The sequence below is a fragment of the Hydra viridissima genome, unplaced genomic scaffold (genome assembly GCF_058129835.1).
Source record: "Hydra viridissima isolate aposymbiotic clone 2 unplaced genomic scaffold, HvirCarnegie_v1 scaffold_1, whole genome shotgun sequence".
Classification (NCBI taxonomy): domain Eukaryota; kingdom Metazoa; phylum Cnidaria; class Hydrozoa; order Anthoathecata; family Hydridae; genus Hydra; species Hydra viridissima.
The window spans coordinates 7,914,461-7,938,869 of NW_028324300.1; the positions used below are offsets into that span (position 1 = coordinate 7,914,461).

Genomic DNA, 24,409 nt, shown 5'->3' on the forward strand with positions numbered 1-24,409 from the left:
TCAATTTAGAGTTTGTTGCTTTCAGGCAACAACGGACGCATAAAGTACTAAAATAATTTTTTTTTAATCTGATATTATAGTGCTTTACACAAAAAATCCTGATTTTTCTCCTTTACATCTCTCTGATTTTACATTTTATTTAGAGAAACGCATATAAATATTTAGGATTCATGAAAAGTCTTAAAACAGTTGGATGTTGGCGTAAAACAGAGATGGACATCACACTTGGAGCATTTTACCTTAGGGAAACCATTACAACCAGGATATCTACATCTTCCTTTCTTATCTGTAAACTCTAGCCAATGTTTGTACCCATCATTTCGAATGAGTTTGTTCAGAATTGGCGCTGCAGGACCTCTTATTTTCTTTGCATTATAATTCAGATCAACTGATTTTGAAGGTCGTCCTTTTCTGATTGACCTTTTCCCTAGCATAATCAATAATTCAGCAATTGGCACTTTAAAAGATTTTAATGACATTAGTTTTTTTTAATTTTCTGAATTTTTTCTATACAAAATCTATGCTTGGACTCCTGAAACATCAAGAAAATGTCAGATTAGCCGACGATACCACTTTTTTGAACGAGCAGAAATACGATAGTAGCTCAATAGTCCATCTAAAAGATCGACGTCTCCCATGCATTTGTTATAGGTGACGATAGCAGAGGAACAATCAACTAAAATCTCTTTTTTTTTCTTTTTTATCCCATCTTTTTACTTGAAGTCAACAAAATGCGTTTTCAAACAAAACTTTGCGGTTTCACTTTTTAAGCGGATATGCGCAATGTTGCTTTAAAGCAACGAAGGTTTAAATTATATTTAAAAACTCGTTTGATGAAAAATTAATGTGAAAAATATATAAAACCACATTAAATATGTTATTAAACAAATTAGTCATTTTTTGAACTGCAAAAAGACAATATATTTTTGAAAAACAAAGATTAAAAACTGACCTTATTTACAAACACGCAAAAATTGTATCTTTTAAAATCGAAAAGCTTATAAACCTGAGAATTCAATGTACAACTTTTAATGTCTGTTTATTTTGATTGGTTAAATATTGAACTAAAGTTTTCAGCATTCTTTTTATTATAAAATACCATTTTAATTAAACTTTTAAACCATTTTTTGGTATGTTGGCTACAGGCAACTTGGGGCTATAAGAGGTTAATATGAAATAAGCAAAAAATTGAAAAGGTTTTTTAGGAACCATACCCTAGGTGAGGGCTATTAGAGGTCGAGTAGGGTTTGCTACAATTATTTAATACAGTGAAAAAAAAAAATTTCTAGTCTTTATGGTTATAATATGATTGATATTTTACATTTCAAAATCATACTAAACGTTTGTTCATAGGAGGTTTAGTATTTTACTTTTTACAAACTACATTCCTGCAAATAGAAAGCTACTTTAAAAGTGCTTGTAGTTGTAAGCAACAACTGCGTTTTTTAGCGCCTCTAACACCTGATGACTAAAAAATGAGACAAAATCTAAATCAATTTATGAATGCCATTCATTATCATGCAATTGAAATAAATTAGTATATTTATAAGGAATTTAATACTCTACTATAATTATGTTATAGTTTTAAAATATTAATTAAAATGGCACCATATAAAACAAGTTTGCAAGAAGACCTAAGAAAACGCATTTGCCAATTTAGAAATTTGCATCTGGAAAAGCCAAAAATCTTCACAGTAAAACACTCTCTAGATGAAGGAGGATCAAAAGCAACCATAAATCGTGCTCTAGAACATGTAGACAATAATTTAGGTTATCAACGAAAAAAAGAAAGCGGTCCAAAAGCGAAAAAAAAATGGACAAAAAGCACATAGACCAATTGAAAAAGGCATTTGATCATCATCACTGTGTTTCACAAAATCAAGTAGCTTGAAGATTCGATTGTGACCAATTGTATATATCTAAAATTCTTAAAAACAAGACGAATATTAGATATTACAAGAAAAAAAAGATTCCACATCAAAAAAAGCCAACAATCAAACCTTTGATTTGGCATATATATTGCAAATTTTGAAATTTTGATTCTGTCTTGGATGACGAATCATATTTCACATATGCGAATACAACATTGGCTGGCAACGATGACTTATATTCTAGCAACATGGCTTCTATTCTAGCGACATGTCATCTACAACTAGCGACATCAAATTTAAAAGAAAGAAGAAGTATGAGGAAAAGGTGCTAGTCTCTTTGATTATATCGTTCAAAGGGACTTCAAAACCAATGTTTTTTGAAAGTGGCCAGGCAATCAACAAACAAGCATACATCACATGTCTTCGCAAGCAGTTAATACCCTTCATTGATGAACATTATAAAAATGAAGAGTACTTGTTCTGGCCAGATTTAGCTAGCTCGCACTATGCAAAGGAAGTGGTTTCTTTTCTCAATTCCAATAACATCAAATACCTGCCAAAGGTAAAAAATACACTCAATATACCAGAAACTCGACCAATTGAGGATTTTTCTACATTTCGAACAAAGCATGTTAGGAAGGTCAAAGTTATCCGCTGAATAATCTTTCTTTAAAATTATCTTAAAATTTATTTAATAATCTTTCCAGAAGTTTTGATAAGGTTTGAGTAGTCATTTTTATTTTTAGATTTAAATAAATTGTTTCAGCATTATTTATTGGTCTTAAATCTTTGACTTTCCTGAAACAGCAAATGCAAACCTTTTTAACAAAATCATTTTGTTCTTTTGCATGTTTGGGCGTCTTAAATAAATGCTTCAAATAAAAACTTTTGAAATAGATCGATTATATTGGCATGACATATTGGTCATATCAATCAAATGTCAATATAATGACTACAAACATGCTTTCCGTTCGTATGTCAACGCGTGTGAGGAGTTACTATGCAACTTTTAACATTTAGCAACTGCTAGCTTTTACCAATTGTTAATAATTTAAGGCTCTATTGCTTTGTTTTTATTTCAATAAAACTGTTAATAGAAAGTAATGTAAATTACATATCCGTTTGTAAATTTCAATGTTAAACAAACATTTTAAAAAACTTGAAAAGAAAAATTAATAAATCTATCACAAAAATTTCTGAAAATCTAAATACAGGGGCATGGGCATGATTTTGTGGTGTTTGAAACGATCCCCCGAATCCCCCCTAAGGTATGGTTCCTAAAAAACCTTTTCAATTTTTTGCTTGTTTCATATTAAACTAGATCAAAATTCATTGACAGATTTCAAGTTATATTAAAAAAATTTTTTTGTTTAAAAGTTAAGACCATTTAAAGTTTTTTCAAGGGGTAATTTTAAGCTTTGCATGGTTATAAATCTTAAACAAAGAGATTTTTTGATGAAATTTGAAATCTGTTGATGAATTTTGATCTAGTTTATGTTAGAACAAATAAAAAAAAAATTTATGATTAAAGGAGAAGTAGTTCTAGGAAAGGGGCTGTTAGGAGTCGGGGCATGGTTGGTTTAGCTCCAATTACACTGATTTTTTGCAAGTCATCCTCATTCAACACCAGTATCAACATACTACAAATTTGAGTATGCTCCATGTCTCTTAGTTACCTATCTTGAACAACAAAATTCCTGGGCACTCCCCTGTGATTTGTGATTTCTCCCCAGGCCCCCACTAAAAAAAGTTGTCATTTACATTTTTTGAATGAGGAAATGTTTTTTAATGATAATCAAAAAAAACTTCTGGGGATGTGTTGCAAGGTCTTAGAGCATGTTCTTATGAACCATGTATCGTCTAAGCATTTATTCTATGTGAAATAGATTATTTATATTATTATATAGATATATAATAAAAAATATGATTTAAACAACTTCAAAACTAAAGGAACTTTTAAGAGTATATCCTCAAAAGCATATCAGATTAATATTGATACTGATATGTCATACTAATAATTATTGGCATATCTAAGAACTTCATAATATGGCATATCAGTTGTTCTTAAAATAGCTTGATTAGTTTGTCAGCTTATTTTAATTGTGATCAAGCGTTTAAAGTTCACTATCCATTCTTTAGCTTTTTTTTAATTTACTGTGCACACCTACTTTATCACCAAGTTGTTTCTGTAAGTTCTCAATATGTATTTGGACAGGAGATTGCACAAAACATTACATTACAGTAATTTTTTTTTCTATTAAACTATGCTTTAACAAGTTTTGATGTGTGTTTGGATTAATTGTTCTGTTAAAACATCCACCATAGAGGCATATTTTTTTACAAAGGGTCACATTTGATTCTCCATTTGTTCATAATACTTTCTATGCAATAGAGTGGTCCCAATACAGAAAACCCTAGAAAGAACCCACAACCCATCAAACCTTTATCACTTCTATTTTTCATGGTTCCTAGTGTACATTAACTTTAATGGTTACCAACTGGTTGTTCTATCATCATATTTCTGTGAGCATTTGTTAAACTCCAAACATACTTTCTGCCTTTGGCGCTGAGTATGTTTGGAGTTGAACAAAGCAACTTGCTAATTAGAATTTGATATTTCATAAAATACTGTATGTTCCCATACAGTATTTTATGAAATATCAAGTTCTAATTAGCAAGTTGCCTTTCTTTTGTCTTTAACTATAAAAATTTACTTTAAGTTTCTACTAAGCAAGAAAATTATAAAACAATTGTTTTCCTTAATTAAAATTGCAGTGCTATTTAACAATTTAATGGCAAATAAAAGTTCCCTTTTTTTTAAAATGTCACTGTCTTTTTTTACAGTTCTTTATTCATATAAAAAGTAGTTAAGTGATACAAGTAGGGTCAATTAGGGAAAAGTGAGATGCTATCAACACATTGGCTGTTTGCTTAATACCCACAAAGATGTGCATGAAAAATAGTGCATATATTGCTTGCTAGTAGTGCCAATGTTAAAATAGGCCTATGTAAAAAATGGGACATATATCCTATAAATATTGCACACACAACATGGTAAATTGGGACACTTTTGGTAAAAGTAGCACACAAGTTTTTTAAACTGGGACTTAAATATAGCTTTTGATACCACTTTATTTCAGTTAAAGTACAATAAATAAACAAAATAACTCAAAACATTTCAAAACACTCAAGATATAATAGCACAAAAAAAGGCAATTAAAATGTAGAATTTTATCTTAAATCAGCTTAACTAGGTAATATGAAAGGCGAATGATAAATGCAGCTACTTAAACAGACAAGAATGTCAGTGTCCAATTGTTTTATAACTTTTATAAATGTTTTTATTTCCTGCAAAAGCATTTTTTTTTCCCCTTTAGAACTCCCATAGTTTTGGAGGATAGTGAATATATAAATATTTTATATATTAAAATATACTTTTTTTGTGAGATTTCCTTGGTACAAACTCTCAACATACATCTGTTGCAAAATCCCAGTTACATGTTTCTGTAAAAAAAAAAAAAAAAAAACAACACCAATTTATTTATTTGTTTTAAATTAAAGGTAAGAAACCTTTATTAGAGTTAAATAGAAAATATAAAAATTTTAATACTTTCATTTCATCCAGTGTCAACTTTTTCAATAGCTGCAAGCACTCAATAGGATTAGGATGCATATTGACAAGAATACAAAGACGAAGAGTGCTAAATTAAATTTTTACATAATAGTTAAAAAAAAAAAAAAAAAAAAAAAAAAGAAAGAAAATACTTAGGTTTTTAGGAAAGTTCGTAGAACTTCATCTGTAAAGATACAATGAGACAGGAAATAATTAAATATTTATATATCATTTTAAACTGTGTTTAATTATGAACATTTTAAATACTTGTTGAAATATTTTTAATGTTTATAAAAAAAGTTATTTAAATTTTACTATATACTTTTAAAAGAAAAAAATTAAAAATGGAAAAATTTGAATATCGAGCATGAATTAAAATCTGTGCTTTATTGGAGTTTCAGCACAAGCCATAACCGATGAGTTACTTTATTTAAAGATGGTAGAGAGTCTCGAAGATGATCCTCGCTCAGGGCACCCTCAAACCATGTATACAGCTAAAAATATTGAACGTGTGCGAGCTATTATTGAAGAAAATCCCCATGCAACACATGATATAAGTGAAGCCCTGACATCAATTAATCATTTTACAATCAACAAAATCATTCACAACGTACTTAAAAAAAGAAAACTAACATTACGTTGGATACCCCACGAGTTAGCCGATCAAAATCACAAGAATAGAGTTGAGGCATGTAAGGAAAATTTAGCCCTTTTCAGAAACGGCCCATGGAGACTAGGTGATATTACAGGGGATGAGTCGTGGTTTTATTTGAGACAAGTTGGACATAAGTTGGCTAATGCTAGTTGGGTCGGTGAAGGTGAAAGTCCAAGAACTATAGTAAGATGTAACAGGTTTCAGCCGAAAAACATGTTCTACATCTTCTTCAAAACAACAGGTGTTGTTCATTTGGGTTATGTTGAAAAGGGAGACACCATTACTAGCGAATATTATATAAAAATTTGTTTGAAACCTCTTATATGTGAAATAAATTAGCAAAGACCTAAAACAGGCACTCAAAATTTCAAATTTCTCCATGATAACGCTCAACCCCATGTGACTGAAACCATCACAAATTGTCTAAACCAAGCTGGAATTACAATAAGGCATGCTATCGGAAAAATCTGCCCACCTTTTGCGGTGTGATAAAGCTAGTTAACAGTCGTTTTTTGAAATTATTTTTTTGTGTGTGATAGTGTTTGTATAATAGAACATTTTGGCAGGAAAAATATAATTAAAAATACTATTTAGTTTCAAAATGTCAACCGAGCAAACTAAACAAAGATTTTTTATTGTGGACAAACACTTAAAAAATCCAACTTTATCGAATAGAAAGTTGGCGAAATCATTAAAAATATCAAGAAGAACTGTAGATACTGTTCTTAAACGGTTTACAGAACAGAAAACTATTCAGAGAAAACAAGGAAGTGGTCGAAAAAAATGCACAGCAAATCCTAGAGCTCTCAAATGGTTGGAGACTTCATTAGAAGAACATCCTGATTGGTCTGATAGATATCGAGCAAAAAAACTGAACGTTTCCAATTTTTTTGTATACAAATGGCGACAGAGACTTGGATATCAAAGTTTTAAAGTAGTTAAAATGCCAAATCGAAACGATAAACAAAATTCAACTGCAAAGAGTCGAGCTGGAAAGTTGTATGACAACTTGTTAACAAAACATAATGGATGCATTTTGATGGATGACGAAACTTATGTTAAAATGGATTTTAAACAAATTCCTGGGCAGTGCTACTATGCTTCTAAAATAAGAGGAAATGTGAGTGATAAATACAAGTATGTAATGACTGATAAATTTTCGAAAAAATTGAAGGTTTGGCAGGCACTTTACTCTTGCAGCAAAAAATCGCCAATTCATGTTTGTTTGGGCACAATGAAATCTTCGGAATACGTGAAATGTTGTCTTTCTCGTATAAAATGACTAATTAAAGCTCATAGAAGTCTTCAGTATTGTTTTGGCCTGATTTAGCCACAATACATTATTCAAAAGATGCTCAAAAGTTTTACGATGATAATGGAGTGATGTTGGTTCCAAAAAAGATGAATCCTCCAAACTGCCCCAAATTATGTCCTATTGAAAAATATTGGGCCATCATAAAAAAGAAATTGAAATTAAGTGGGAAAACAGTAAAATCAGCTACAGATTTGAAGAAAAAATGGGATTACGCTGCTAAAACTTACAAAAATCACTCTGTCCAGAAACTTATGGGAGGCATCAAAAAGAAAGTCAGAATTTTCTGTAAAACTTAATTTTTTTTTGTTTTTTTCCTATTAATATGTAATCTTTACAGCCTTTATTTTTCAGAAATATATTGATTTAAATACATTTAAGCTTTCTTACATTCTTTTTTGATCAAGAAAGGTGGGGCAGATTTTTCTGATAGCATGCCTTAATTCGCTACCCACCATACTCACCAGACTTAGCTCCATCCGATTATCGGCTATTCGACTTGATAAAAAAAAATCTTTATGACAATACTGACGTCAAAGTCAAAAAACTAGCATAACGAAGCTACTTCAAAGTATACCCAAAGAAGAGTATAAAAAAACATTTGACAAATGGCTTGAAAGGATGCAACTTTGTATAGTTAACAATGGACATTATTTTGAACATTTAATAAAATAAATTTAAAAAAAACTCTTCTCTTTTTTTTTTATAGAGGAGTTCTACGAACTTTCCTAACGACCTAAGTAGTAATTTAATCTTTTTAGAAGACTTAGAAACTAAGCTTAAAAATATCATTGAAAGTTGAAAAAGAAGAAGCTTTAAGGAAAAAAAACAACACAAAAGCAGTAATTTTACTGCATGAGACTATCTGCTTTGATCAAAGAATTTTTATATTGTCTTTTCATCTTTTCCTAAAAGGACATAAAAAAAATCATATTTTTTCAAAAATGCTTTTTTACCAAAAAATCAATAACTTTTGTTACTATATAATAAAACTACCTTTGCCATTTCAAATTGCTTATCTGTAAAACTGAAAGCCTTAATAGCAGTAATTACATCTCTAAACAATTCCTAAAGACAAAAAATTTACATCAAATTTTTTCTTTTTTTCTAGTATATAGAAAAAAGCAGCCACCTAAAACACAAAATTTAGGACTAAAAATACCAACTAAGCATCCAATTTAACAACAGAGCCTATAACATTGCATTAACAGAAATCAATACTTTTTAACCAAATGAAAAGGGAAATTGTGACAAATACTGAACTGATTTATTTTAGGCTTATGATGACTTACATATTTTATAGCGAGTTAGAGTTAATTGTTGGCAGGGTCCCTGTTTTATATCATTCCAATAACAAACAAAATAATAAAATTGGCATACAGATGTGTCAAAAAGAATTTTAACAATTAAATAAATATAAAGAATATAATGAACTTGTTAGTAATATTTTTAAAATAATAACCTATAAGGTACTTTTAAATAAATTAACTGATGTGTCTGTATTTTTTGATTCCTTTAGAAATTAGATTCCTTTTGAAAATTATAATAGTTTGATTAAAATACACACCACTAAAATGTTGTGTCAACATTTGTAATTGTTCATTACTTGAAACCTCTTGGTTATTAATAACTATTTGACCTTAGACAATTTTCAAGAAATCCTCCCTCATACCTCTATCAAGAAATAATATTCAAAAGAATTGATTTAGTCAAGTCATTGCTTGAACAAAACACTTATTTACTTTTAGTCAATTCAGCATAATGCATATTCTGCAAAACACATTTTTACATCTATAATGAGCGCACTTTTCTTTTAACCTAATGACAAAGCTGTAAAATAAAAAGCCTTTAGTTTAATCTAATTAGTTCTCAGTATTAACTAAAGAAAATAATTTTCTAGTTACTTTTTTAATTTGCAGCCAGGCTTTTCTCCCAACTCTGCCAAAAGAGAAAAAAAAGATCTTTTCTTAATTTTTGAATAAGCGCATAATAGCACTTGGCATTTGAAAACTATGATCTCTCTTGATTTATTTAAAATATATTCTTAAAAAAATAGAGAAGCCTCCCATCAAATTTAGTTTGAAAGCTTCAGTCCAGCAAAAATTGCCTATTTATTACCAGTTTCTCATGCATAGCTAACAAACATACATTGATGTAAAATGAGATTGCAACAGTGTTTGGAAGAACACGTTCCAAAAGGAACAAGCTCCTGGAACTAGTTCTTTTTTTGAGGAACAAAGCTTGTAACTGATTCCATTTAAAATAACAGAATGAGGAAAAAGAACAAATTCTTTTTTTGAAGGAACATGAACGAAAAATAATAGCTCCTTAAAAATTTATAACTTTACTGTTTGCAATAGTTGTTTTTAAAGTTCAAAAACAAAATGATTTTTATTTAGATAATATCCAATCCAAGTTTGGATTCAGTTGGTCACATGTACTAATTTTTGAATTAAATCTGATAGCTTAAAAATATTAGTACATGCGGCTAACTAAATCTGAACTAAAACTGCGTAAAATAAAACAACATTAAATAAAAGCTCTTTTTAATGCAGTTTTATTTCATGTGGTTTTAGTTGGCAAAATGAATCTGATTATTGATATTGTCAGTGATGTTTCGATTATTGAAAATGTTAGCAATTGCGCATCACTGTTATCATGAAATCCAATATTGCCAACCTAGCTGACCCAAGAATGCCACTTATATGGGGTGATAGTGTACACATCCCAGGGTCACCTGGTGCAAATTTTGAAATCTTTTAGGTACGTCTGCAGGAAAAAAGTGACTTTGAAGTTACAAAAATGAAAAAAATTTACCTTCTTTTTTGACATAGTAAAACCGCTATAAAATCCATACTATTAATCATAGACCAATAAAATTTGGTGGCAATGTAGCCTATGCCAATACCAAGATTTTGGTAAAAGTTTACCCCAATCCCTGCAGTATAACAAAAGTTATGGTAGTTTTAGTGTTGATTTTTTGTTGATTTTTTCACTTCCAGTGCAAAACTTTACTAATTACTGCCTATTGCAAGCCCCCAGGCCATAATGTGGGTAACACATGTGCTCTAGTTGAATATACCAACAATATTGTAAAATAAGGATTTTGATGTTCTTACCAAAATTTTTGGTTTCGGGGGTCAAAACTGTTGTTCTTGAATGAGCCCTATTTACACCATATGGACCTTTTTCTATATAAAACCTTATATGACAGTACTATTAGTGCCCCATAAGCTTTCTTTTAACTAAGCTACTACCTTAGAAGTTAGTTGAGACATTTTAACAGATTTTTTGATGAAAATTATGAAAAATCCTGACATTTTTTACTCTAGTAAAATGGCGCTTGTTTTACACATGGATTTAGCCCTGAGGATTTGTGAGCAAAGCAAAGAAATGTGTTGAAAACCTTTTGCATGTGATTTTTAACTGGTCAACATGTATTGTGTGTTGAAAAACCCATTTCATACATAAAATCAGCTAAAAATGCCTAGAATTTCCTTTGTGTTTTGTTTTCAAAATCATTATCAAATGTACAAATTGTAAAGTTCAATAAATTTACACTAACAGTGTGAATTAATTTCTAAAATTTATTCAACTCTATTCTTTTCTTGTGATATCTTCACACTCTTTAACTTATTTGACATGACATTTAAAGCACTGGTCAGCTTACTATTCTGAAAATAAACATTTTTTTCTACTCTATCATAAGATATGCTTAAATTCAGTTTCAAAGTTTTAAGTGTTTTAATTTTAGTCTTGCTCCATTTTTGTTTTTACAATGATTAGAAAAATAAAAGGGTTTTGCATAAGAAGAATTAACAATATCAACCCATCATCACTTGAATAAGAGCGTACATGATAAATTTGATTTTTGCTTTGATTTTGTACGCTGTGACGTACATATCGTAAAAAGTTAAAATCATAACATGATTTTGTTTTTGTGGCACTGAACTGAAACGTTTGCAGAAATATCCAAAATTATAAAACCTTTCACTTGAAAATTGTTGTTTGTGGTAAAAAATTTTTTTTTTCATTTTTTATAATATACAAATTGTTAGGCTGAAGTAATTGGATTGATTTAGGTAAATACGTAGCTCTACATATAGCAATGTGTTATTTATTTAAAATACACCTACCTCAATGTGACGTATATGTTTTTGTATTAAATTCACATTATCAAAGATGGCAGGATTCTAAAGATTATCATTATCTTGAACTCCAAGCAAAATAAATCTAGGCATCTCTTATGATGACATTACAGAGAATCCTATAGTAATGTTAACAATGAAATAACATTGCCAGAATTCTTAATGTTTGTCTATCATATTCTTCAATTTCATATTGTAGCTCAATTTATTTAGGTACACAGCTACAATCCATTGACTCCTTAAGATGCCAAATCAAGCAAGAAACCATGAGCAGAAAAGAAAGTTTATCTGCATGCTCTGCCTTCAAAAATGTTGCCGACAGATGACTGCTTTTCAGGCTGAACGAGTTTGTCGTATTTACCAGACAAATCTTGATGGGTGTGACTCTTGTGTGCCTCAAGGTCTTTGTGAATCATGCAGAACTGCCTTAAGACGAAAAGAGGAAGGAAAGGATGTTGCTTTGCCAAAGTTGTTTGATTTCAAATCTATCCGAGCTAAAACACGTAGTCATGCGTGTGACTGCTTGATTTGCAAAATTTGACAGTCTAAGTTCCCAGAAAAAGCTGAACTTAATGAAAAAATGAAAGTAAATCAAATACCAGCTGTGAGATGCAGTACCTGCCTCAGCCCATTAGGGAAAGGATTACCACATCATTGTTCTCAGTTAAAGTTCAGGGAAAATATACAAAAATTGGCTTCATTAGATCTCAAAGCTGCAGAACAGATAGCATCCAATGTGATTGAAAATAAGGTAGCATCTCCAAAAGCCACAATTCGTTTAGCAAAAGCATCTGGAGGTCATCCACTCCCTATTACTCCAGGTACAATGTCAGCAAAAATTAGTTATAATATTATAACTTTGTAAGTGATTAATTATAAAATGATTGTTTTTGTAATTTTTGTTTGCTGGAGGTAATAAATGCAAATTTTCTATAGAGTCAAGTGCAGCAAGATCACATTCTGCCACATCAACATTGACAACCCAAGACCTCATCAATGTACAAATTAAAACTGGCCTCTCCAACAATGGGATCAAAAAATTAGTGAAAACTGTTCATCAGTCATCAGACAAGAAGATGGTTGAGCCCAACTTTTATGCCGATTTTCAAATGGCTGGTCAACAACTGAAGGAGTTTTTTACTTTTACAGACTTAAAAACCACAGATTCCAAAGGTTGTGACACAACCCATGTTGTTGTTCATTGCAAAGATTTGTCTGTTCTGGTTAATCAAATCATTCAATATAGAGAAACTCCAGGTGGCCACTTTGTTAAATTAGGCATTGATGGAGGCAAAGGTTTCCTCAAGTTTTGTGTCAGTGTTATTGAGAGTTCCACAGAACAAGATAAATCGAACTCACCACCTCAAAATCGACTTTTGAGTTCCAAAGACAGATTCTTGTAGCAGTCTCTAAAGATTTGCCAGAAACTCATTCTAATATTCAAAAGGTCTGGTCACTCATCAATGCAGATGCTCTGAAGTTGATTATTGCATGTGACATGAAAGTTGCCAACATTATTTGTGGACTTCAAACACACTCAAGCATGCACCCTTGTTGTTGGTGTGATATTAAATCAAAGAACCTTGCTTGCAGAGGCAGTTTAAGAACACTTGGCTCAGTCAAAAGAAATCTCAAGTCTTTTGAAAAATTGGGTGGAGTGTTGGCCAAGGCCAAAATGTTTGGTAATGTTGTTCACAAGTCAATTATCAATGGACCTAAAGATACACTGATTCTAGACATCATTCCACCATTGGAATTACACATTTTTTTGGGCACAGTCAATCAGCTCTTCAAAATTCTCAAAACTGTGTGGTCTGATGCTGAAAAGTGGCAAGCCATGCTTCACATTCACCAAAGCCCGTATCATGGCGGACACTTTGAAGGCAATGAATGCAGAAAATTGTAGAAAAATGTTGATGTTTTACAATGTCTTGCTGAAGAAACTTCCAACACCCAAGTTCTTGCTGTCATTAAAGCTTTCAAAAAGTTTAATTTGGTTGTGGATTCCTGCTTTGGAAATGTACTAGAAAAGGATTTTTCTGTCAAGATTGATCAATTTAAAGCTACATATTTGGCAATCCAACTTGGAAGCATCACGCCCAAAATCCACACAGTATTCCATCACATCAAGGACTTTGTAAACATAAAACAATTGCCCTTAGGACAATTCAGTGAACAGGCTGTTGAGACTGCACATCAAGATTTTCACCAGCATTGGTCAAGATACAAAAGAGATAAAACCCACCCTGAATACAAAGGAAGGCTGTTCAGTTGTCTTGTGGATTTGAATAGTAAACACCTTTAGAAAATAATGAAAAGTTTTCATCCGTTCAGCTTCATTTTAATGGATTAATTTTACTTGTTAGAAGAGAATTTAAGCTCATAAGTAACTCATTATAATGAATTATGGTCAATTTCAAATAAAATATTTAAAACTTGTCCCAATCTTATGACAAAGTTTAGTGCCGTTTGAGAATAGTAAGCTGACCAGTGCTTTAAATGTCATGTCAAATAAGTTAAAGAGTGTGAAGATATCACAAGAAAAGAATAGAGTTGAATAAATTTTAGAAATTAATTCACACTGTTAGTGTAAATTTATTGAACTTTACAATTTGTACATTTGATAATGATTTTGAAAACAAAACACAAAGGAAATTCTAGGCATTTTTAGCTGATTTTATGTATGAAATGGGTTTTTCAACACACAATACATGTTGACCAGTTAAAAATCACATGCAAAAGGTTTTCAACACATTTCTTTGCTTTGCTCACAAATCCTCAGGGCTAAATCCATGTGTAAAACAAGCGCCATTTTACTAGAGTAAAAAATGTCAGGATTTTTCATAATTTTCATCAAAAAATCTGTTAAAATGTCTCAACTAACTTCTAAGGTAGTAGCTTAGTTAAAAGAAAGCTTATGGGGCACTAATAGTACTGTCATATAAGGTTTTATATAGAAAAAGGTCCATATGGTGTAAATAGGGCTCATTCAAGAACAACAGTTTTGACCCCCGAAACCAAAAATTTTGGTAAGAACATCAAAATCCTTATTTTACAATATTGTTGGTATATTCAACTAGAGCACATGTGTTACCCACATTATGGCCTGGGGGCTTGCAATAGGCAGTAATTAGTAAAGTTTTGCACTGGAAGTGAAAAAATCAACAAAAAATCAACACTAAAACTACCATAACTTTTGTTATACTGCAGGGATTGGGGTAAACTTTTACCAAAATCTTGGTATTGGCATAGGCTACATTGCCACCAAATTTTATTGGTCTATGATTAATAGTATGGATTTTATAGCGGTTTTACTATGTCAAAAAAGAAGGTAAATTTTTTTCATTTTTGTAACTTCAAAGTCACTTTTTTCCTGCAGACGTACCTAAAAGATTTCAAAATTTGCACCAGGTGACCCTGGGATGTGTACACTATCACCCCATATAAGTGGCATTCTTGGGTCAGCTAGGTTGGCAATATTGGATTTCATGATAACAGTGGCATGTAATAATAATACTGAAGTTAGTGGTAAGTATGTATAAAATATGCTGTTACTTTTTATCTATTTTCTATTTTATTGACTTAAATTTATTATCTTTAAAATAAGTTTACTAACTAACATCCTTAACTTAACTAAAGTCATAAGTCTATGCACTAAATTACTCATTATGCTTAACACAATGTAATGTTTTCTTTTTCTCTTAGATGAACGTTTGCCTTGAAGTGGCTTAGAATCATTTTTTGTATTCAATGGAATAAATGACAATAGTATAAATGCAAAATGTGTTTTGTGTGTAAGAACTTCAATTAAAACTCGATTTAGTACTATTTGGGAAAAAAAAGAACTAATATTAGCATTTTGTTTAATACCGAGTTTTAACTTATTATGGCTTGATCGTGTCAAACGTTTCACAGCAGAAGCCTGGTTAAAGTGTTTGTTTGAAAATGTGGATCTTAGTTCTACAGCTTGTGAAATCGAATCCTCTTCACATATAGCAACAGGTTCATCTAAAGAACACTCTTTTTACCAGTGGAAAGCAACTTAATTATAAGTTCTGGTATTGAGAAGTTGGAGTTATATTCAAAATCACAGTCAAAAGAGTTAACTGTGTTATTATTATACCCAGCATTATTAAAAGTTTTTTTATAACATAACACACCTCTTCCGTCGAGTGCTCCAGTTGAATGGCTATTTTCGACAGGGTCTAATGTGATGACTGAAAAAAGACATACATTGTGTGACTCTCTATTTGAAAGATTAGTTTTATTGAAACAAAATTAAGTTGGTTTCTAAAATTTTCTTTGTCTTTATACTTTTTACTTGTTTTCTAAATCTTTATTTTCCAGTAACAGTTTTATAATGCTCATACTTCCGAGCTGAAATTAATATATCAATTTTATGTGTATAAAGTACATGCAGAGGCAGACTAGGCCGGTATGACACAAGAAATATTAAAAAAACTTTTTTAAAGTAATGATTAAGCAAAACACTTTAAAAAAGCGCCTGCTCAGCGAAATAATAGACTACTCTTATTTTGTCATAAATGTACTATACCATTTCCTATGTAAAAATAGGATTAAAAAAAGGAACGAAGTAGGAACGAGTTCTATTTTTTGAGGAATGTGTAACAAGTTATTTTTTGATTAAGGAACGAGGAATTAGAACAAGTTCTTACTTTACAAAATGAATGCGGAATCGAACGAGATCCTTTTAAAAAGGAACTTTCCAAACACTGGATTGCAATATACTGAGCTGTATTATTGAGTAGGATATGCAGTCAGTAAAAAAAAAATAATGAATTATTTAGATATGATAAATAAATGTTACTGTTAATTTATCATTGAAACCATTGAAGACAATTGTTCTAGACATTTCTTCATTTACTCCTATTTCAACACTGAAAAATACAAAAGTTCAGTATTAATTTCAACACTGAAAAATACAAAAGTTAACTATTCATTTCAAAACAAACAAATACTATAAAAAAAAAACTTTTGCAATAAAATACCAAAGTAGTGCAAGCTCTGCCTCATAGATAAGCTCCTTCATGTGATAAGTTAACAATTCATCAAACATATCAGCACATACAAAACTATAAATAACTGAACCCATTAGACATTTTAAAATTAAACTTGATTTATAAATTGTGTTTCTGCTATAACAAATTTTATTTTGAAATTTACTTTCAATTACAAACTATTATAGGTTAAATTTCATTTTAGAAATCAATAATAATTTTGTACAAATTTTTGAAAATAAACTTTAACATTTTAAATTAATTTCAATTATTAAACTATTGTAGGTCAAATTAAATTAATACTGTATTTATATTGTATACATGTTAAGGTTATATTCATACTTACAAAAAATCAACTGAACTTCTAACTGGTGAAACAAATTTCAAGTAAATCTGAGCTAAACAATAGGAGAACAGCAGTGTAGTATTCTTAACACTAGCAGAGAAGTAATGTGGTAGATAACAAAATTTAAAAAAATCAAATTAAAGTTATAAAATTACCTTTGGGTAACAAAAACTTAACATCAGGTTTGAACCAAACTTTTCCAGCAGATGTATCTTCCAGCAACTCTGGTGCCTGTTTTTATTTAAAGGAAAAAGCAATGAAGACTTCAGAGTTTTTAAACCCAAGCCTAATTGCATAATTACAAAACTTTTAAGAAAAAAAAACTAATTTTGGATCTACTTTTATATGCAGCATTATATTTTATATGCAGGTTTTACTAAAGATTTCCAAGAGCTATTCACGAAAAAAAAATTACATTCGTTAAAATAAATGACACTTCATTTTGTGAATAAGTTAAGTCCTTAATTTTTTAAAAAGGCTTAAGATACAGAAAATAGTCAAAAGTAAAATGTAAAAATAGATGTTAAAAAAGAACATCAATTTACTTCAATTGGACACTGAACATCATTTGTTTTGATTTCAAAATTATCCACTAAAAAAGAAAAATTCAAAGCTATATACATTGAAACTATTTGAAAATTTGTTAAATATTTAAAAGTAAAAACCATTAAACCAACAGCTAGTACACACAACCATCTGCCATAAAAATTTAATCTATCTTTATGTAAAGTTACAAACAAAAAAATGATAAAAAAGAGGTCAGCACACTTTTTTCAACAACCTATTTATATATATACTTTTTCAGCAACACATACATAAATACATACATACATACATACATACATACATACATACATACATACATACATACATACATACATACATACATACATACATACATACATACATACATACATACACTACATATATAGTTATATATCTTATTACCTATAAACCTGTTTCGTTTGGGCAAAAACAAATTGTCATTTACTTCGGAACCTATGGAAAAATATAAAGCCTAATTAAATTGGTAATATATAATCAATATAAAACCTCTATTAGTTGCTTTCATAGGAAAAAGATAATTTTATCATTAACTTTTAAATGTAAGTTGCTTCTATTACAATTGGTTATTGAGTCTAACTTCAATTTATTTATTTAAAAAAGAAGTACAGTAAATGTTAAGATGATAAATTCAAACCAACCATAGATAGCTATCCATAATAGGATAGTTACAAGTTATAAGTTAACTATCCATAATAGTATAGATAAATATCTTAATCCCTGAAACATTCATCACTAAATATGATCAAAAAAATAAAAGAGATAAAGTAATAATAATACATTTTTCTTTGTTTATCCAGCCAACAGGTATTTCTAAATGTATTGAAAAAGTTTTTTTTAGATCAACATAAAAATTTTAAAAATTCATTTTGTTTTTTTTTTATCTAGAAGAAGTTTTTAAAGTATAAAAACTTTATAAGCTTCTACTAGATAAAAATATTTTTTCTTTAAAGTTAAAGGACTCTTTACCTTTAATGTGATATTTTGTCAAAAACCATGGTTCACTTTGATCACATAACTCGGAAAATCTTTTTGATAAAATCATAAAATTAACCCTATCTGTTTGAAGACAGTCTAGAATCTCTTTAATAAGCTAAATCCAAAACATTTTCTTAAAAAGAGTGATGATAATACAATACTTGTAAAATACTAAAAAATGTCTGTAGGGGAAAACAACAAGGGAGACATGTAAAGTGTTATACTTATCATTACAGCTACCTCTGGTTTATATTCAGGAGTCAAAATGCTTCCACAAAGATAGTCTCTTTCTTCATAGCCCTGCAAAAAAAAAAAAAAAACCAATGGATGAAATTGTGTTCATTCTAGCAGCTTCAGTTTGGAAGCTAAAAAAATACTATGTTTATTTGAACTACCAACTGTATTTTGAAACTTGGCTGGCAATCAAAACTTGCAGCTATAACCAAATTTATAACTGCAAATTTTCATTGCCAGCCAATAATTGATTTAATCCTGCGCATCACTTTTAAAGGCTAAAATAATAATTAAAGCTAATTAGTATTACCATCATATTGTCAACCAGCATCTCTACATACTCCATAGGATCTTCCTAAATATAAATTTTGCCTTTCTTTAAAAACATTTTTTTATCATTAAAAAGAACACAATACAAAGAACGACACTCTAAAAACAATCCGTTAGAAAAAGTAACGGATTGATTGTCTCCGTTAAGTTAACAAAGTAATTCGTTTCCAAAAACAACAAAATTAACTGAGTAAAGTTAACAATTTACGGAGTCTTCATAATTCCATTAATTCAACGGATTAAATAATAAAATCCATTGAAAAAAAAAATTCTTTTTTAAAAAGGTTTCCGAAAGAAATTTAGAAATGTTTCCTCTGTAGATTATATTTTTCATCATTACATATCCTTTTTCTAGTTTTCAAAATTTACATGGATTGATTTTGAGAGGTTCAGAAGTCAAATACACTTTTGATAAATGCAATAGAGTTTTCATAAGTTTCATAAAGTTAAAAGAACATTATGAAACCCAGCATTCAACAATATTTCCTGATGGGATCAAAGCTGCAAGTTTAACTAACACTAGTTAGTTTCTTTTTATTTTGTTCAAGTGTATGTATGTATATATATATGTGTGTGTGTGTATATATATATATTAATTTTTAAAAATAAGGGATAATAAGATATTCTTTTGCTAAATTATTTTTTAAATCTTGTTTGTTAGACTTTTATTTGTCAGCATACTGAAATACTTTACAGAAAAAATAATAAAGTTTTGAATTGTTTTTTCTTTAATCATATAACCAGGCTGTCAAGTGACTACTTTTTAAAAAAATGAAAAAAAATGATACTATTTTTTGAAAAAAAAATGAAAAAAAATGAAAATTTTCATAAAAAAAATTAAAAAAATGACAAACTTCATAAAAAAGAACGACACAAAAAGTCATTAAAAAATAAATAAAGATGACTTTTTCACAAAAATTTATTACAACTTGTTGATAGTCTACTTTGATTTTTTAAAACCATTAATTAATCTCTGCATTTCACTTTTTCGTTTTAAACCAATATTTACTCGCAACTTTATTGTTCATTGCTATGTGCTTTAGCATTTGTAAAATTTCTTTTTGCACTGTTTACCATTTCATGAGCAAGTTTAATACCAATCATATCTTCTTTATTGATGGCACTTTGCATAGACTTAGTTGCTTCATCCAGCATTCTCTGAGCAAGTTCAAACTCCATAACCGCATTTTTCTCATCTTTTTCTAGATTTTGCTCTTTTTGATCAAGATTAATTTTACTTTTTTCAATTTTTTGGAGCATTTCCTGGTGTTGTTTCTTTTTACAAATAAGTTCTTCCTCATGAATTTTTTTAAATCTCTTTTCTTCCTCTTCTTCAGTTTTTCTTACTTTGTAAATTCTATGAGCATTTTGAACAGCTTGAACAACATCTTTTGCTAATGTATCAACATTATGTGCACCTTGGCAACTTCTTGCATATTCCTTTGATATTCTCAAAGCCATTAATGTTTCATCATTTAACTTTACTCTCTCTGAAATCAATGTATTCTTATTATCTGATAAACTTCGCTCTACACTAGCATTTCCATTCTGAAGTGTTAAACAGCTCTTAACAACTTTATGAAGAAATCCATACTTAGTTTTTCCACATTCTGTATTACTTTGGAACACTTTAGCACAGTAATGATCTACTCTTTTTAATTTATTTGTATTTGAATCTAAATACCAGTCTTCTGAAACATCTGCTTGGTATAACTTCCATTCATCCTTCACAAATGATACCTAGAAAAAATCAATGAAATAATTTTATTCAAAACACCAGATAATGATTTGCAATCATATAAGTATATATAACTGCATTACTTACATATTAAAACCTAACTAAAATTTGAAACTAAATTGCAAATAATTTTGTGAAAGAACTTCTAGAAAACTTTATTAACACTAAAATTAATACCTCCCTCTCATTTACAATGTGTGGCATCATAGCTGCTATTCGCCCAATTGCATTAACAGTCCAAGGTTTAGATCTCATTTGTGGACTCAAACAAGTCAAGTCTTTTAATAGTTGTGAATCAAGAGGAAGTTTCTTTTGTAAGTGTTTAACAATGGCTATATATCCATCTCTCATTTGTTCTAGGCAGATATATCTTTTTTTTTTGCAAGAAAGTTTTTTCACCTAAAAATTAAATATTTTTTATTGAAACACAACAGAAAATTGGAAAGAATAATGACCATATTGTTTTCTATAATGATATATCAAATAATTAATCATATTAACAATAGATTATAGTATCTCCCAAGTAAAATCTGCAAGTATCAACAACAACAAAATACTAACCTGGTTTTTTGCTTCCTCACCAAAATCCATTTTATTTATTTCAAGATGTATAGTTGAATCTGAGGAATCAATTTTTAAAAGATCTTTAGTAAGTTTTTTGTCAACAGCAGAAGGTTTAAGGAAACGCTTCATCAAAGATATTAAAAGATCTTTCATTTTATAAAATAAGATATGAATAAGTGGTCCTTCATCTTGGAATATCATTAAGTATTTTTCAAACAAGGGTGCAATACCAATAAGGAATTTAATAGACACAAGTAACTCCTATAAAAAAAAAAGTAAATAGTTTAATCTTCTTTGAAATCTTCTTTAATCTTATTCTCTTTAAAACATAAAAATTTTAAAAAACAAGGCTGATGTAATTTATTACATTTTCATTTTCCTTTAGACTCTTCTGAATCCTTACAAAACGTTTGTTGTTTGTCAGAGTCTTTTTATATTCTTTTTGTTTTGGAATGTATTCCAAAAAATATTTCTTTGTATCTTCCCATCGTAAAAGGACTTTTTCAAGTGTAGCAGAAAGAGTAAGCCATCTAGTATTGACAAATCGAAGAAACAAACTTTCATCTTCAATAAAAATGGACTCTGCTAACTTTTTGAAGTCTTCAATTTTGCATGGTGCATTCTAAATTAATAAAATAATCATACTAATATTTATAGATTATAACCAGGGATGGAAAGTCCCAAGAATAACTCCAGGGTTTTGAGTCAAAGATTCCCTAGTTTTTCCTGGATTCTAGAGTAATGAGGTGTGAAAAAATGGCTCCAAAAATGTTTAGGAACTTCTGAACTCCATAGAGAAAAAAAACTGGCCTTTAAGAGTTCTAGAATCTATCATTTTTGAACCTGGAGTTCCTACCTACAATAACACATAAGGATTATGTATTATTGTAACTAGGGAAATAAAATTTCTATTAACAATAAAATCCTTACCTTAAACCATGCATGTAGATCAAATGCTAGCTGCTCTGCATCTTCACCTAGAACCATAATTGCTTTTCGAAATGCATTATGCACTGTGTGCAATGTACAACTTATAAATGGTAACAAACCATTAAAATCATTGCTACAAAGCTCCTCATTTAACAACCTCCAAATAGCCTTGTTTATGTTAGGACCATCTGTTGAAATATTAAAAAGACGACCCCATGGTAAGTTATATTTTTTATTGTGGAATAAAGATGTTAGCATTTTTTTTACATCTTCAGCTGTTGCTCTCCCAAAGAAAAATGAGGTTAAATATTTTGTGACAACTTGGTTTTCTTCTTCTGACCAAAAACGACATAAAAGATCCATTTGTTTTCTCTGCTGAGTGGTAGTTGTTTCATCAAACATCAAAGTGAAAGCAGCAGGGCTTGAGGTTATACTGGTACAAAGTCGTTTCTCTAATAATGGTCCAAGACCATCTTGAAAAATATATGAAGCTTTTTGGCGACTCATTGTAAAACCCTGACAAATCTTACTATCTGGAAACATCCTTTGAAATAGTACTGATGTATTGTCACAATGTCTTAAAGCAAGATCATTCTCAGCAACTTTAAATAGCCACATGGCTTCTGCAGCTGAAATTTTATCATTAGTAGAATATTCTAATGTAACAATTTTTTTTTCTCCTGTAGAGTTTGTTTTTGAATCTATATAAAAATGGCGAGCTGTGTTTGAAAATCTAATATCAGATTATCTATTATTTTGGTTTAGAAGAATGTTGACAAAGAGCTTGGAAACAAACTGAGCTGTATTTTAACACACTTAAACATAGTTTATAAATAGCATATTCTGAGTTCTTTTTCTATGCCCGTAATTTGATGTTGACTTGATTCATATCTAACTTTTCCAACCACACATCAGTCCATTTAACCATTATGTATGGGTTTTATACAAAAAATTACAGGTTTAAATGAGTAACTTCACTAAAACTTTACACTTACTGCTTTCTGGTTTACTTAAAAACTAACTTTTCACTTCGATTTCTTGACAAATAAAGCAACTATTAATGTAAAAATAAAATATCAGAACACAACCATTAAAAAATTATGATACTTAAAAGAATATTATCCCACCTAATAGTATTTTTTAAAAAAACTTGTTATATAGTAAACAAAGAACACAATTTCAAAAATTATAATAATTAAATGAAAAACATCTCACATCTTTATTAGACATTCTAATACTGAACATTTTTTGTAAAATATCTCAACAATGAGGAAAACTAAATCTTTAAAAGGTACAAAGTAACAAAAAAAAATGAAAAAAAATGACAAAATTGAAAAAATTGAAAAAAAAATGAAAAAAAATGACATAACAAAAAAGACCAATAAAAAAATGAAAAAAATGAAAAAAATGACAACTTGACAGCCTGTATAACGATAAAAAAATGTAAACATGTGTTATCATTTTTAAGATTTGTATTATAATCTTATATTTTTTTAGCTTTAGTATGTAGTTTAAGCAAGTTAAGCACTTACATGGACATCAGCTTACAATGGTTTTGTCATGTTCAAGTATTACAGTTATCTGTTCCTTGTTATTGTATTTTTTTAAAAATAAATTTGTCAGTTACATCAGAAAATATTATAAAAAATGAGTTGTTAGCAATATTTTTTGTTTGCAGGATCTTTAAATCACATTTACATTGTAGATAAAAGGTTTATTGCAATAATTTTAACTTGCCAGTTTTTTTTATAGTTACACAATTTTAGTATAAACTAAATGGTTAGGTACACAATTATCTTTACATGGCTTTTTTATATTCTTGTAATTTGCTATTTTAGACACATGGCATGCAATATATCACTGTAAGTTTAAATAAGTTGTAAAATTAAAAATTTTAGATTTTGATTTGCATTTCTTTTGATGGGGATATTTATGTTATGTACAACTAAGTTTATGTATGCCTTGTTTATATTTGTTTAGAATTTACTACTTTAGACACGAGGCATGTGGTATTAAATTGAAATTCTAATATTGTTATTTTCATTTCTTTTGGTGTGCTTATTTATTCTTGCTTTGATTTAACGTTATTTAAATTAGAGACTTTTTTT

The 24,409-nt window shown here is 29.4% G+C and overlaps 3 protein-coding genes across 8 annotated transcripts in view; 1 reads left to right on the forward strand and 2 right to left on the reverse strand.

The window, feature by feature from the left end:
- Nucleotides 1-24,409, reverse strand: part of LOC145196705 (nardilysin-like) — a 43,097-nt gene that overhangs the window by 3,840 nt on the left and 14,848 nt on the right. For 5 of the 6 annotated variants that reach the window (XR_016449280.1, XR_016449282.1, XR_016449281.1 and 2 more), the window contains 14 exons: nucleotides 19,050-19,094; nucleotides 18,746-18,805; nucleotides 18,497-18,620; nucleotides 18,308-18,340; nucleotides 17,912-17,962; nucleotides 17,509-17,555; nucleotides 17,119-17,194; nucleotides 16,964-17,015; nucleotides 16,609-16,692; nucleotides 16,428-16,497; nucleotides 8,448-8,519; nucleotides 8,304-8,359; nucleotides 5,482-5,572; nucleotides 5,307-5,375 (listed from right to left, as the gene is read on the reverse strand). Coding sequence is in view for 2 of the 6 variants with exons in the window: in XM_090076850.1 (XP_089932976.1) it covers nucleotides 5,307-5,375; nucleotides 5,482-5,572; nucleotides 8,304-8,359; nucleotides 8,448-8,519; nucleotides 16,428-16,497; nucleotides 16,609-16,692; nucleotides 16,964-17,015; nucleotides 17,119-17,194; nucleotides 17,509-17,555; nucleotides 17,912-17,962; nucleotides 18,308-18,340; nucleotides 18,497-18,620; nucleotides 18,746-18,805; nucleotides 19,050-19,094 (930 nt within the window). In the remaining 4 variants the exon portion in view is untranslated. Of the gene's footprint in view, nucleotides 1-5,306; nucleotides 5,376-5,481; nucleotides 5,573-8,303; nucleotides 8,360-8,447; nucleotides 8,520-16,427; nucleotides 16,498-16,608; nucleotides 16,703-16,963; nucleotides 17,016-17,118; nucleotides 17,195-17,508; nucleotides 17,556-17,911; nucleotides 17,963-18,307; nucleotides 18,341-18,496; nucleotides 18,621-18,745; nucleotides 18,806-19,049; nucleotides 19,095-24,409 lie in introns of those variants that run through there. The other variant, XR_016449283.1, reaches the window with a different exon arrangement.
- Nucleotides 6,632-9,992, forward strand: LOC149893185 (uncharacterized). The gene is made up of 2 exons (XM_090076869.1): nucleotides 6,632-9,542; nucleotides 9,692-9,992. The coding sequence occupies exon 1, from the start codon at nucleotides 6,741-6,743 to the stop codon at nucleotides 7,419-7,421; it is 681 nt and encodes a 226-aa protein (XP_089932995.1). The 5' UTR covers nucleotides 6,632-6,740; the 3' UTR covers nucleotides 7,422-9,542; nucleotides 9,692-9,992.
- Nucleotides 19,983-23,035, reverse strand: LOC149893186 (uncharacterized). The gene is made up of 5 exons (XM_090075395.1): nucleotides 22,302-23,035; nucleotides 21,739-21,993; nucleotides 21,369-21,632; nucleotides 20,985-21,206; nucleotides 19,983-20,809 (listed from the first exon to the last, which is right to left on the reverse strand). The coding sequence occupies exons 1-5, from the start codon at nucleotides 22,917-22,919 to the stop codon at nucleotides 20,087-20,089; spliced, it is 2,082 nt and encodes a 693-aa protein (XP_089931521.1). The 5' UTR covers nucleotides 22,920-23,035; the 3' UTR covers nucleotides 19,983-20,086.

What these genes read in the sequence shown, in the direction of transcription:
- LOC149893185 (XM_090076869.1), top strand. Translation starts at nt 6,741, where the DNA reads ATGTCAACCGAGCAAACTAAACAAAGATTTTTTATTGTGGACAAACAC.
- LOC149893186 (XM_090075395.1), bottom strand. Translation starts at nt 22,919, where the DNA reads ATGTGGCTATTTAAAGTTGCTGAGAATGATCTTGCTTTAAGACATTGT. An exon ending in GTCTAAAGGAAAATGAAAAT is followed by an intron (nt 21,633 to 21,738) that starts GTAATAAATTAC and finishes TTTTTTTTATAG; the next exon opens with GAGTTACTTGTGTCTATTAA. An exon ending in ACATTGTAAATGAGAGGGAG is followed by an intron (nt 20,810 to 20,984) that starts GTATTAATTTTA and finishes GATTTTTTCTAG; the next exon opens with GTATCATTTGTGAAGGATGA.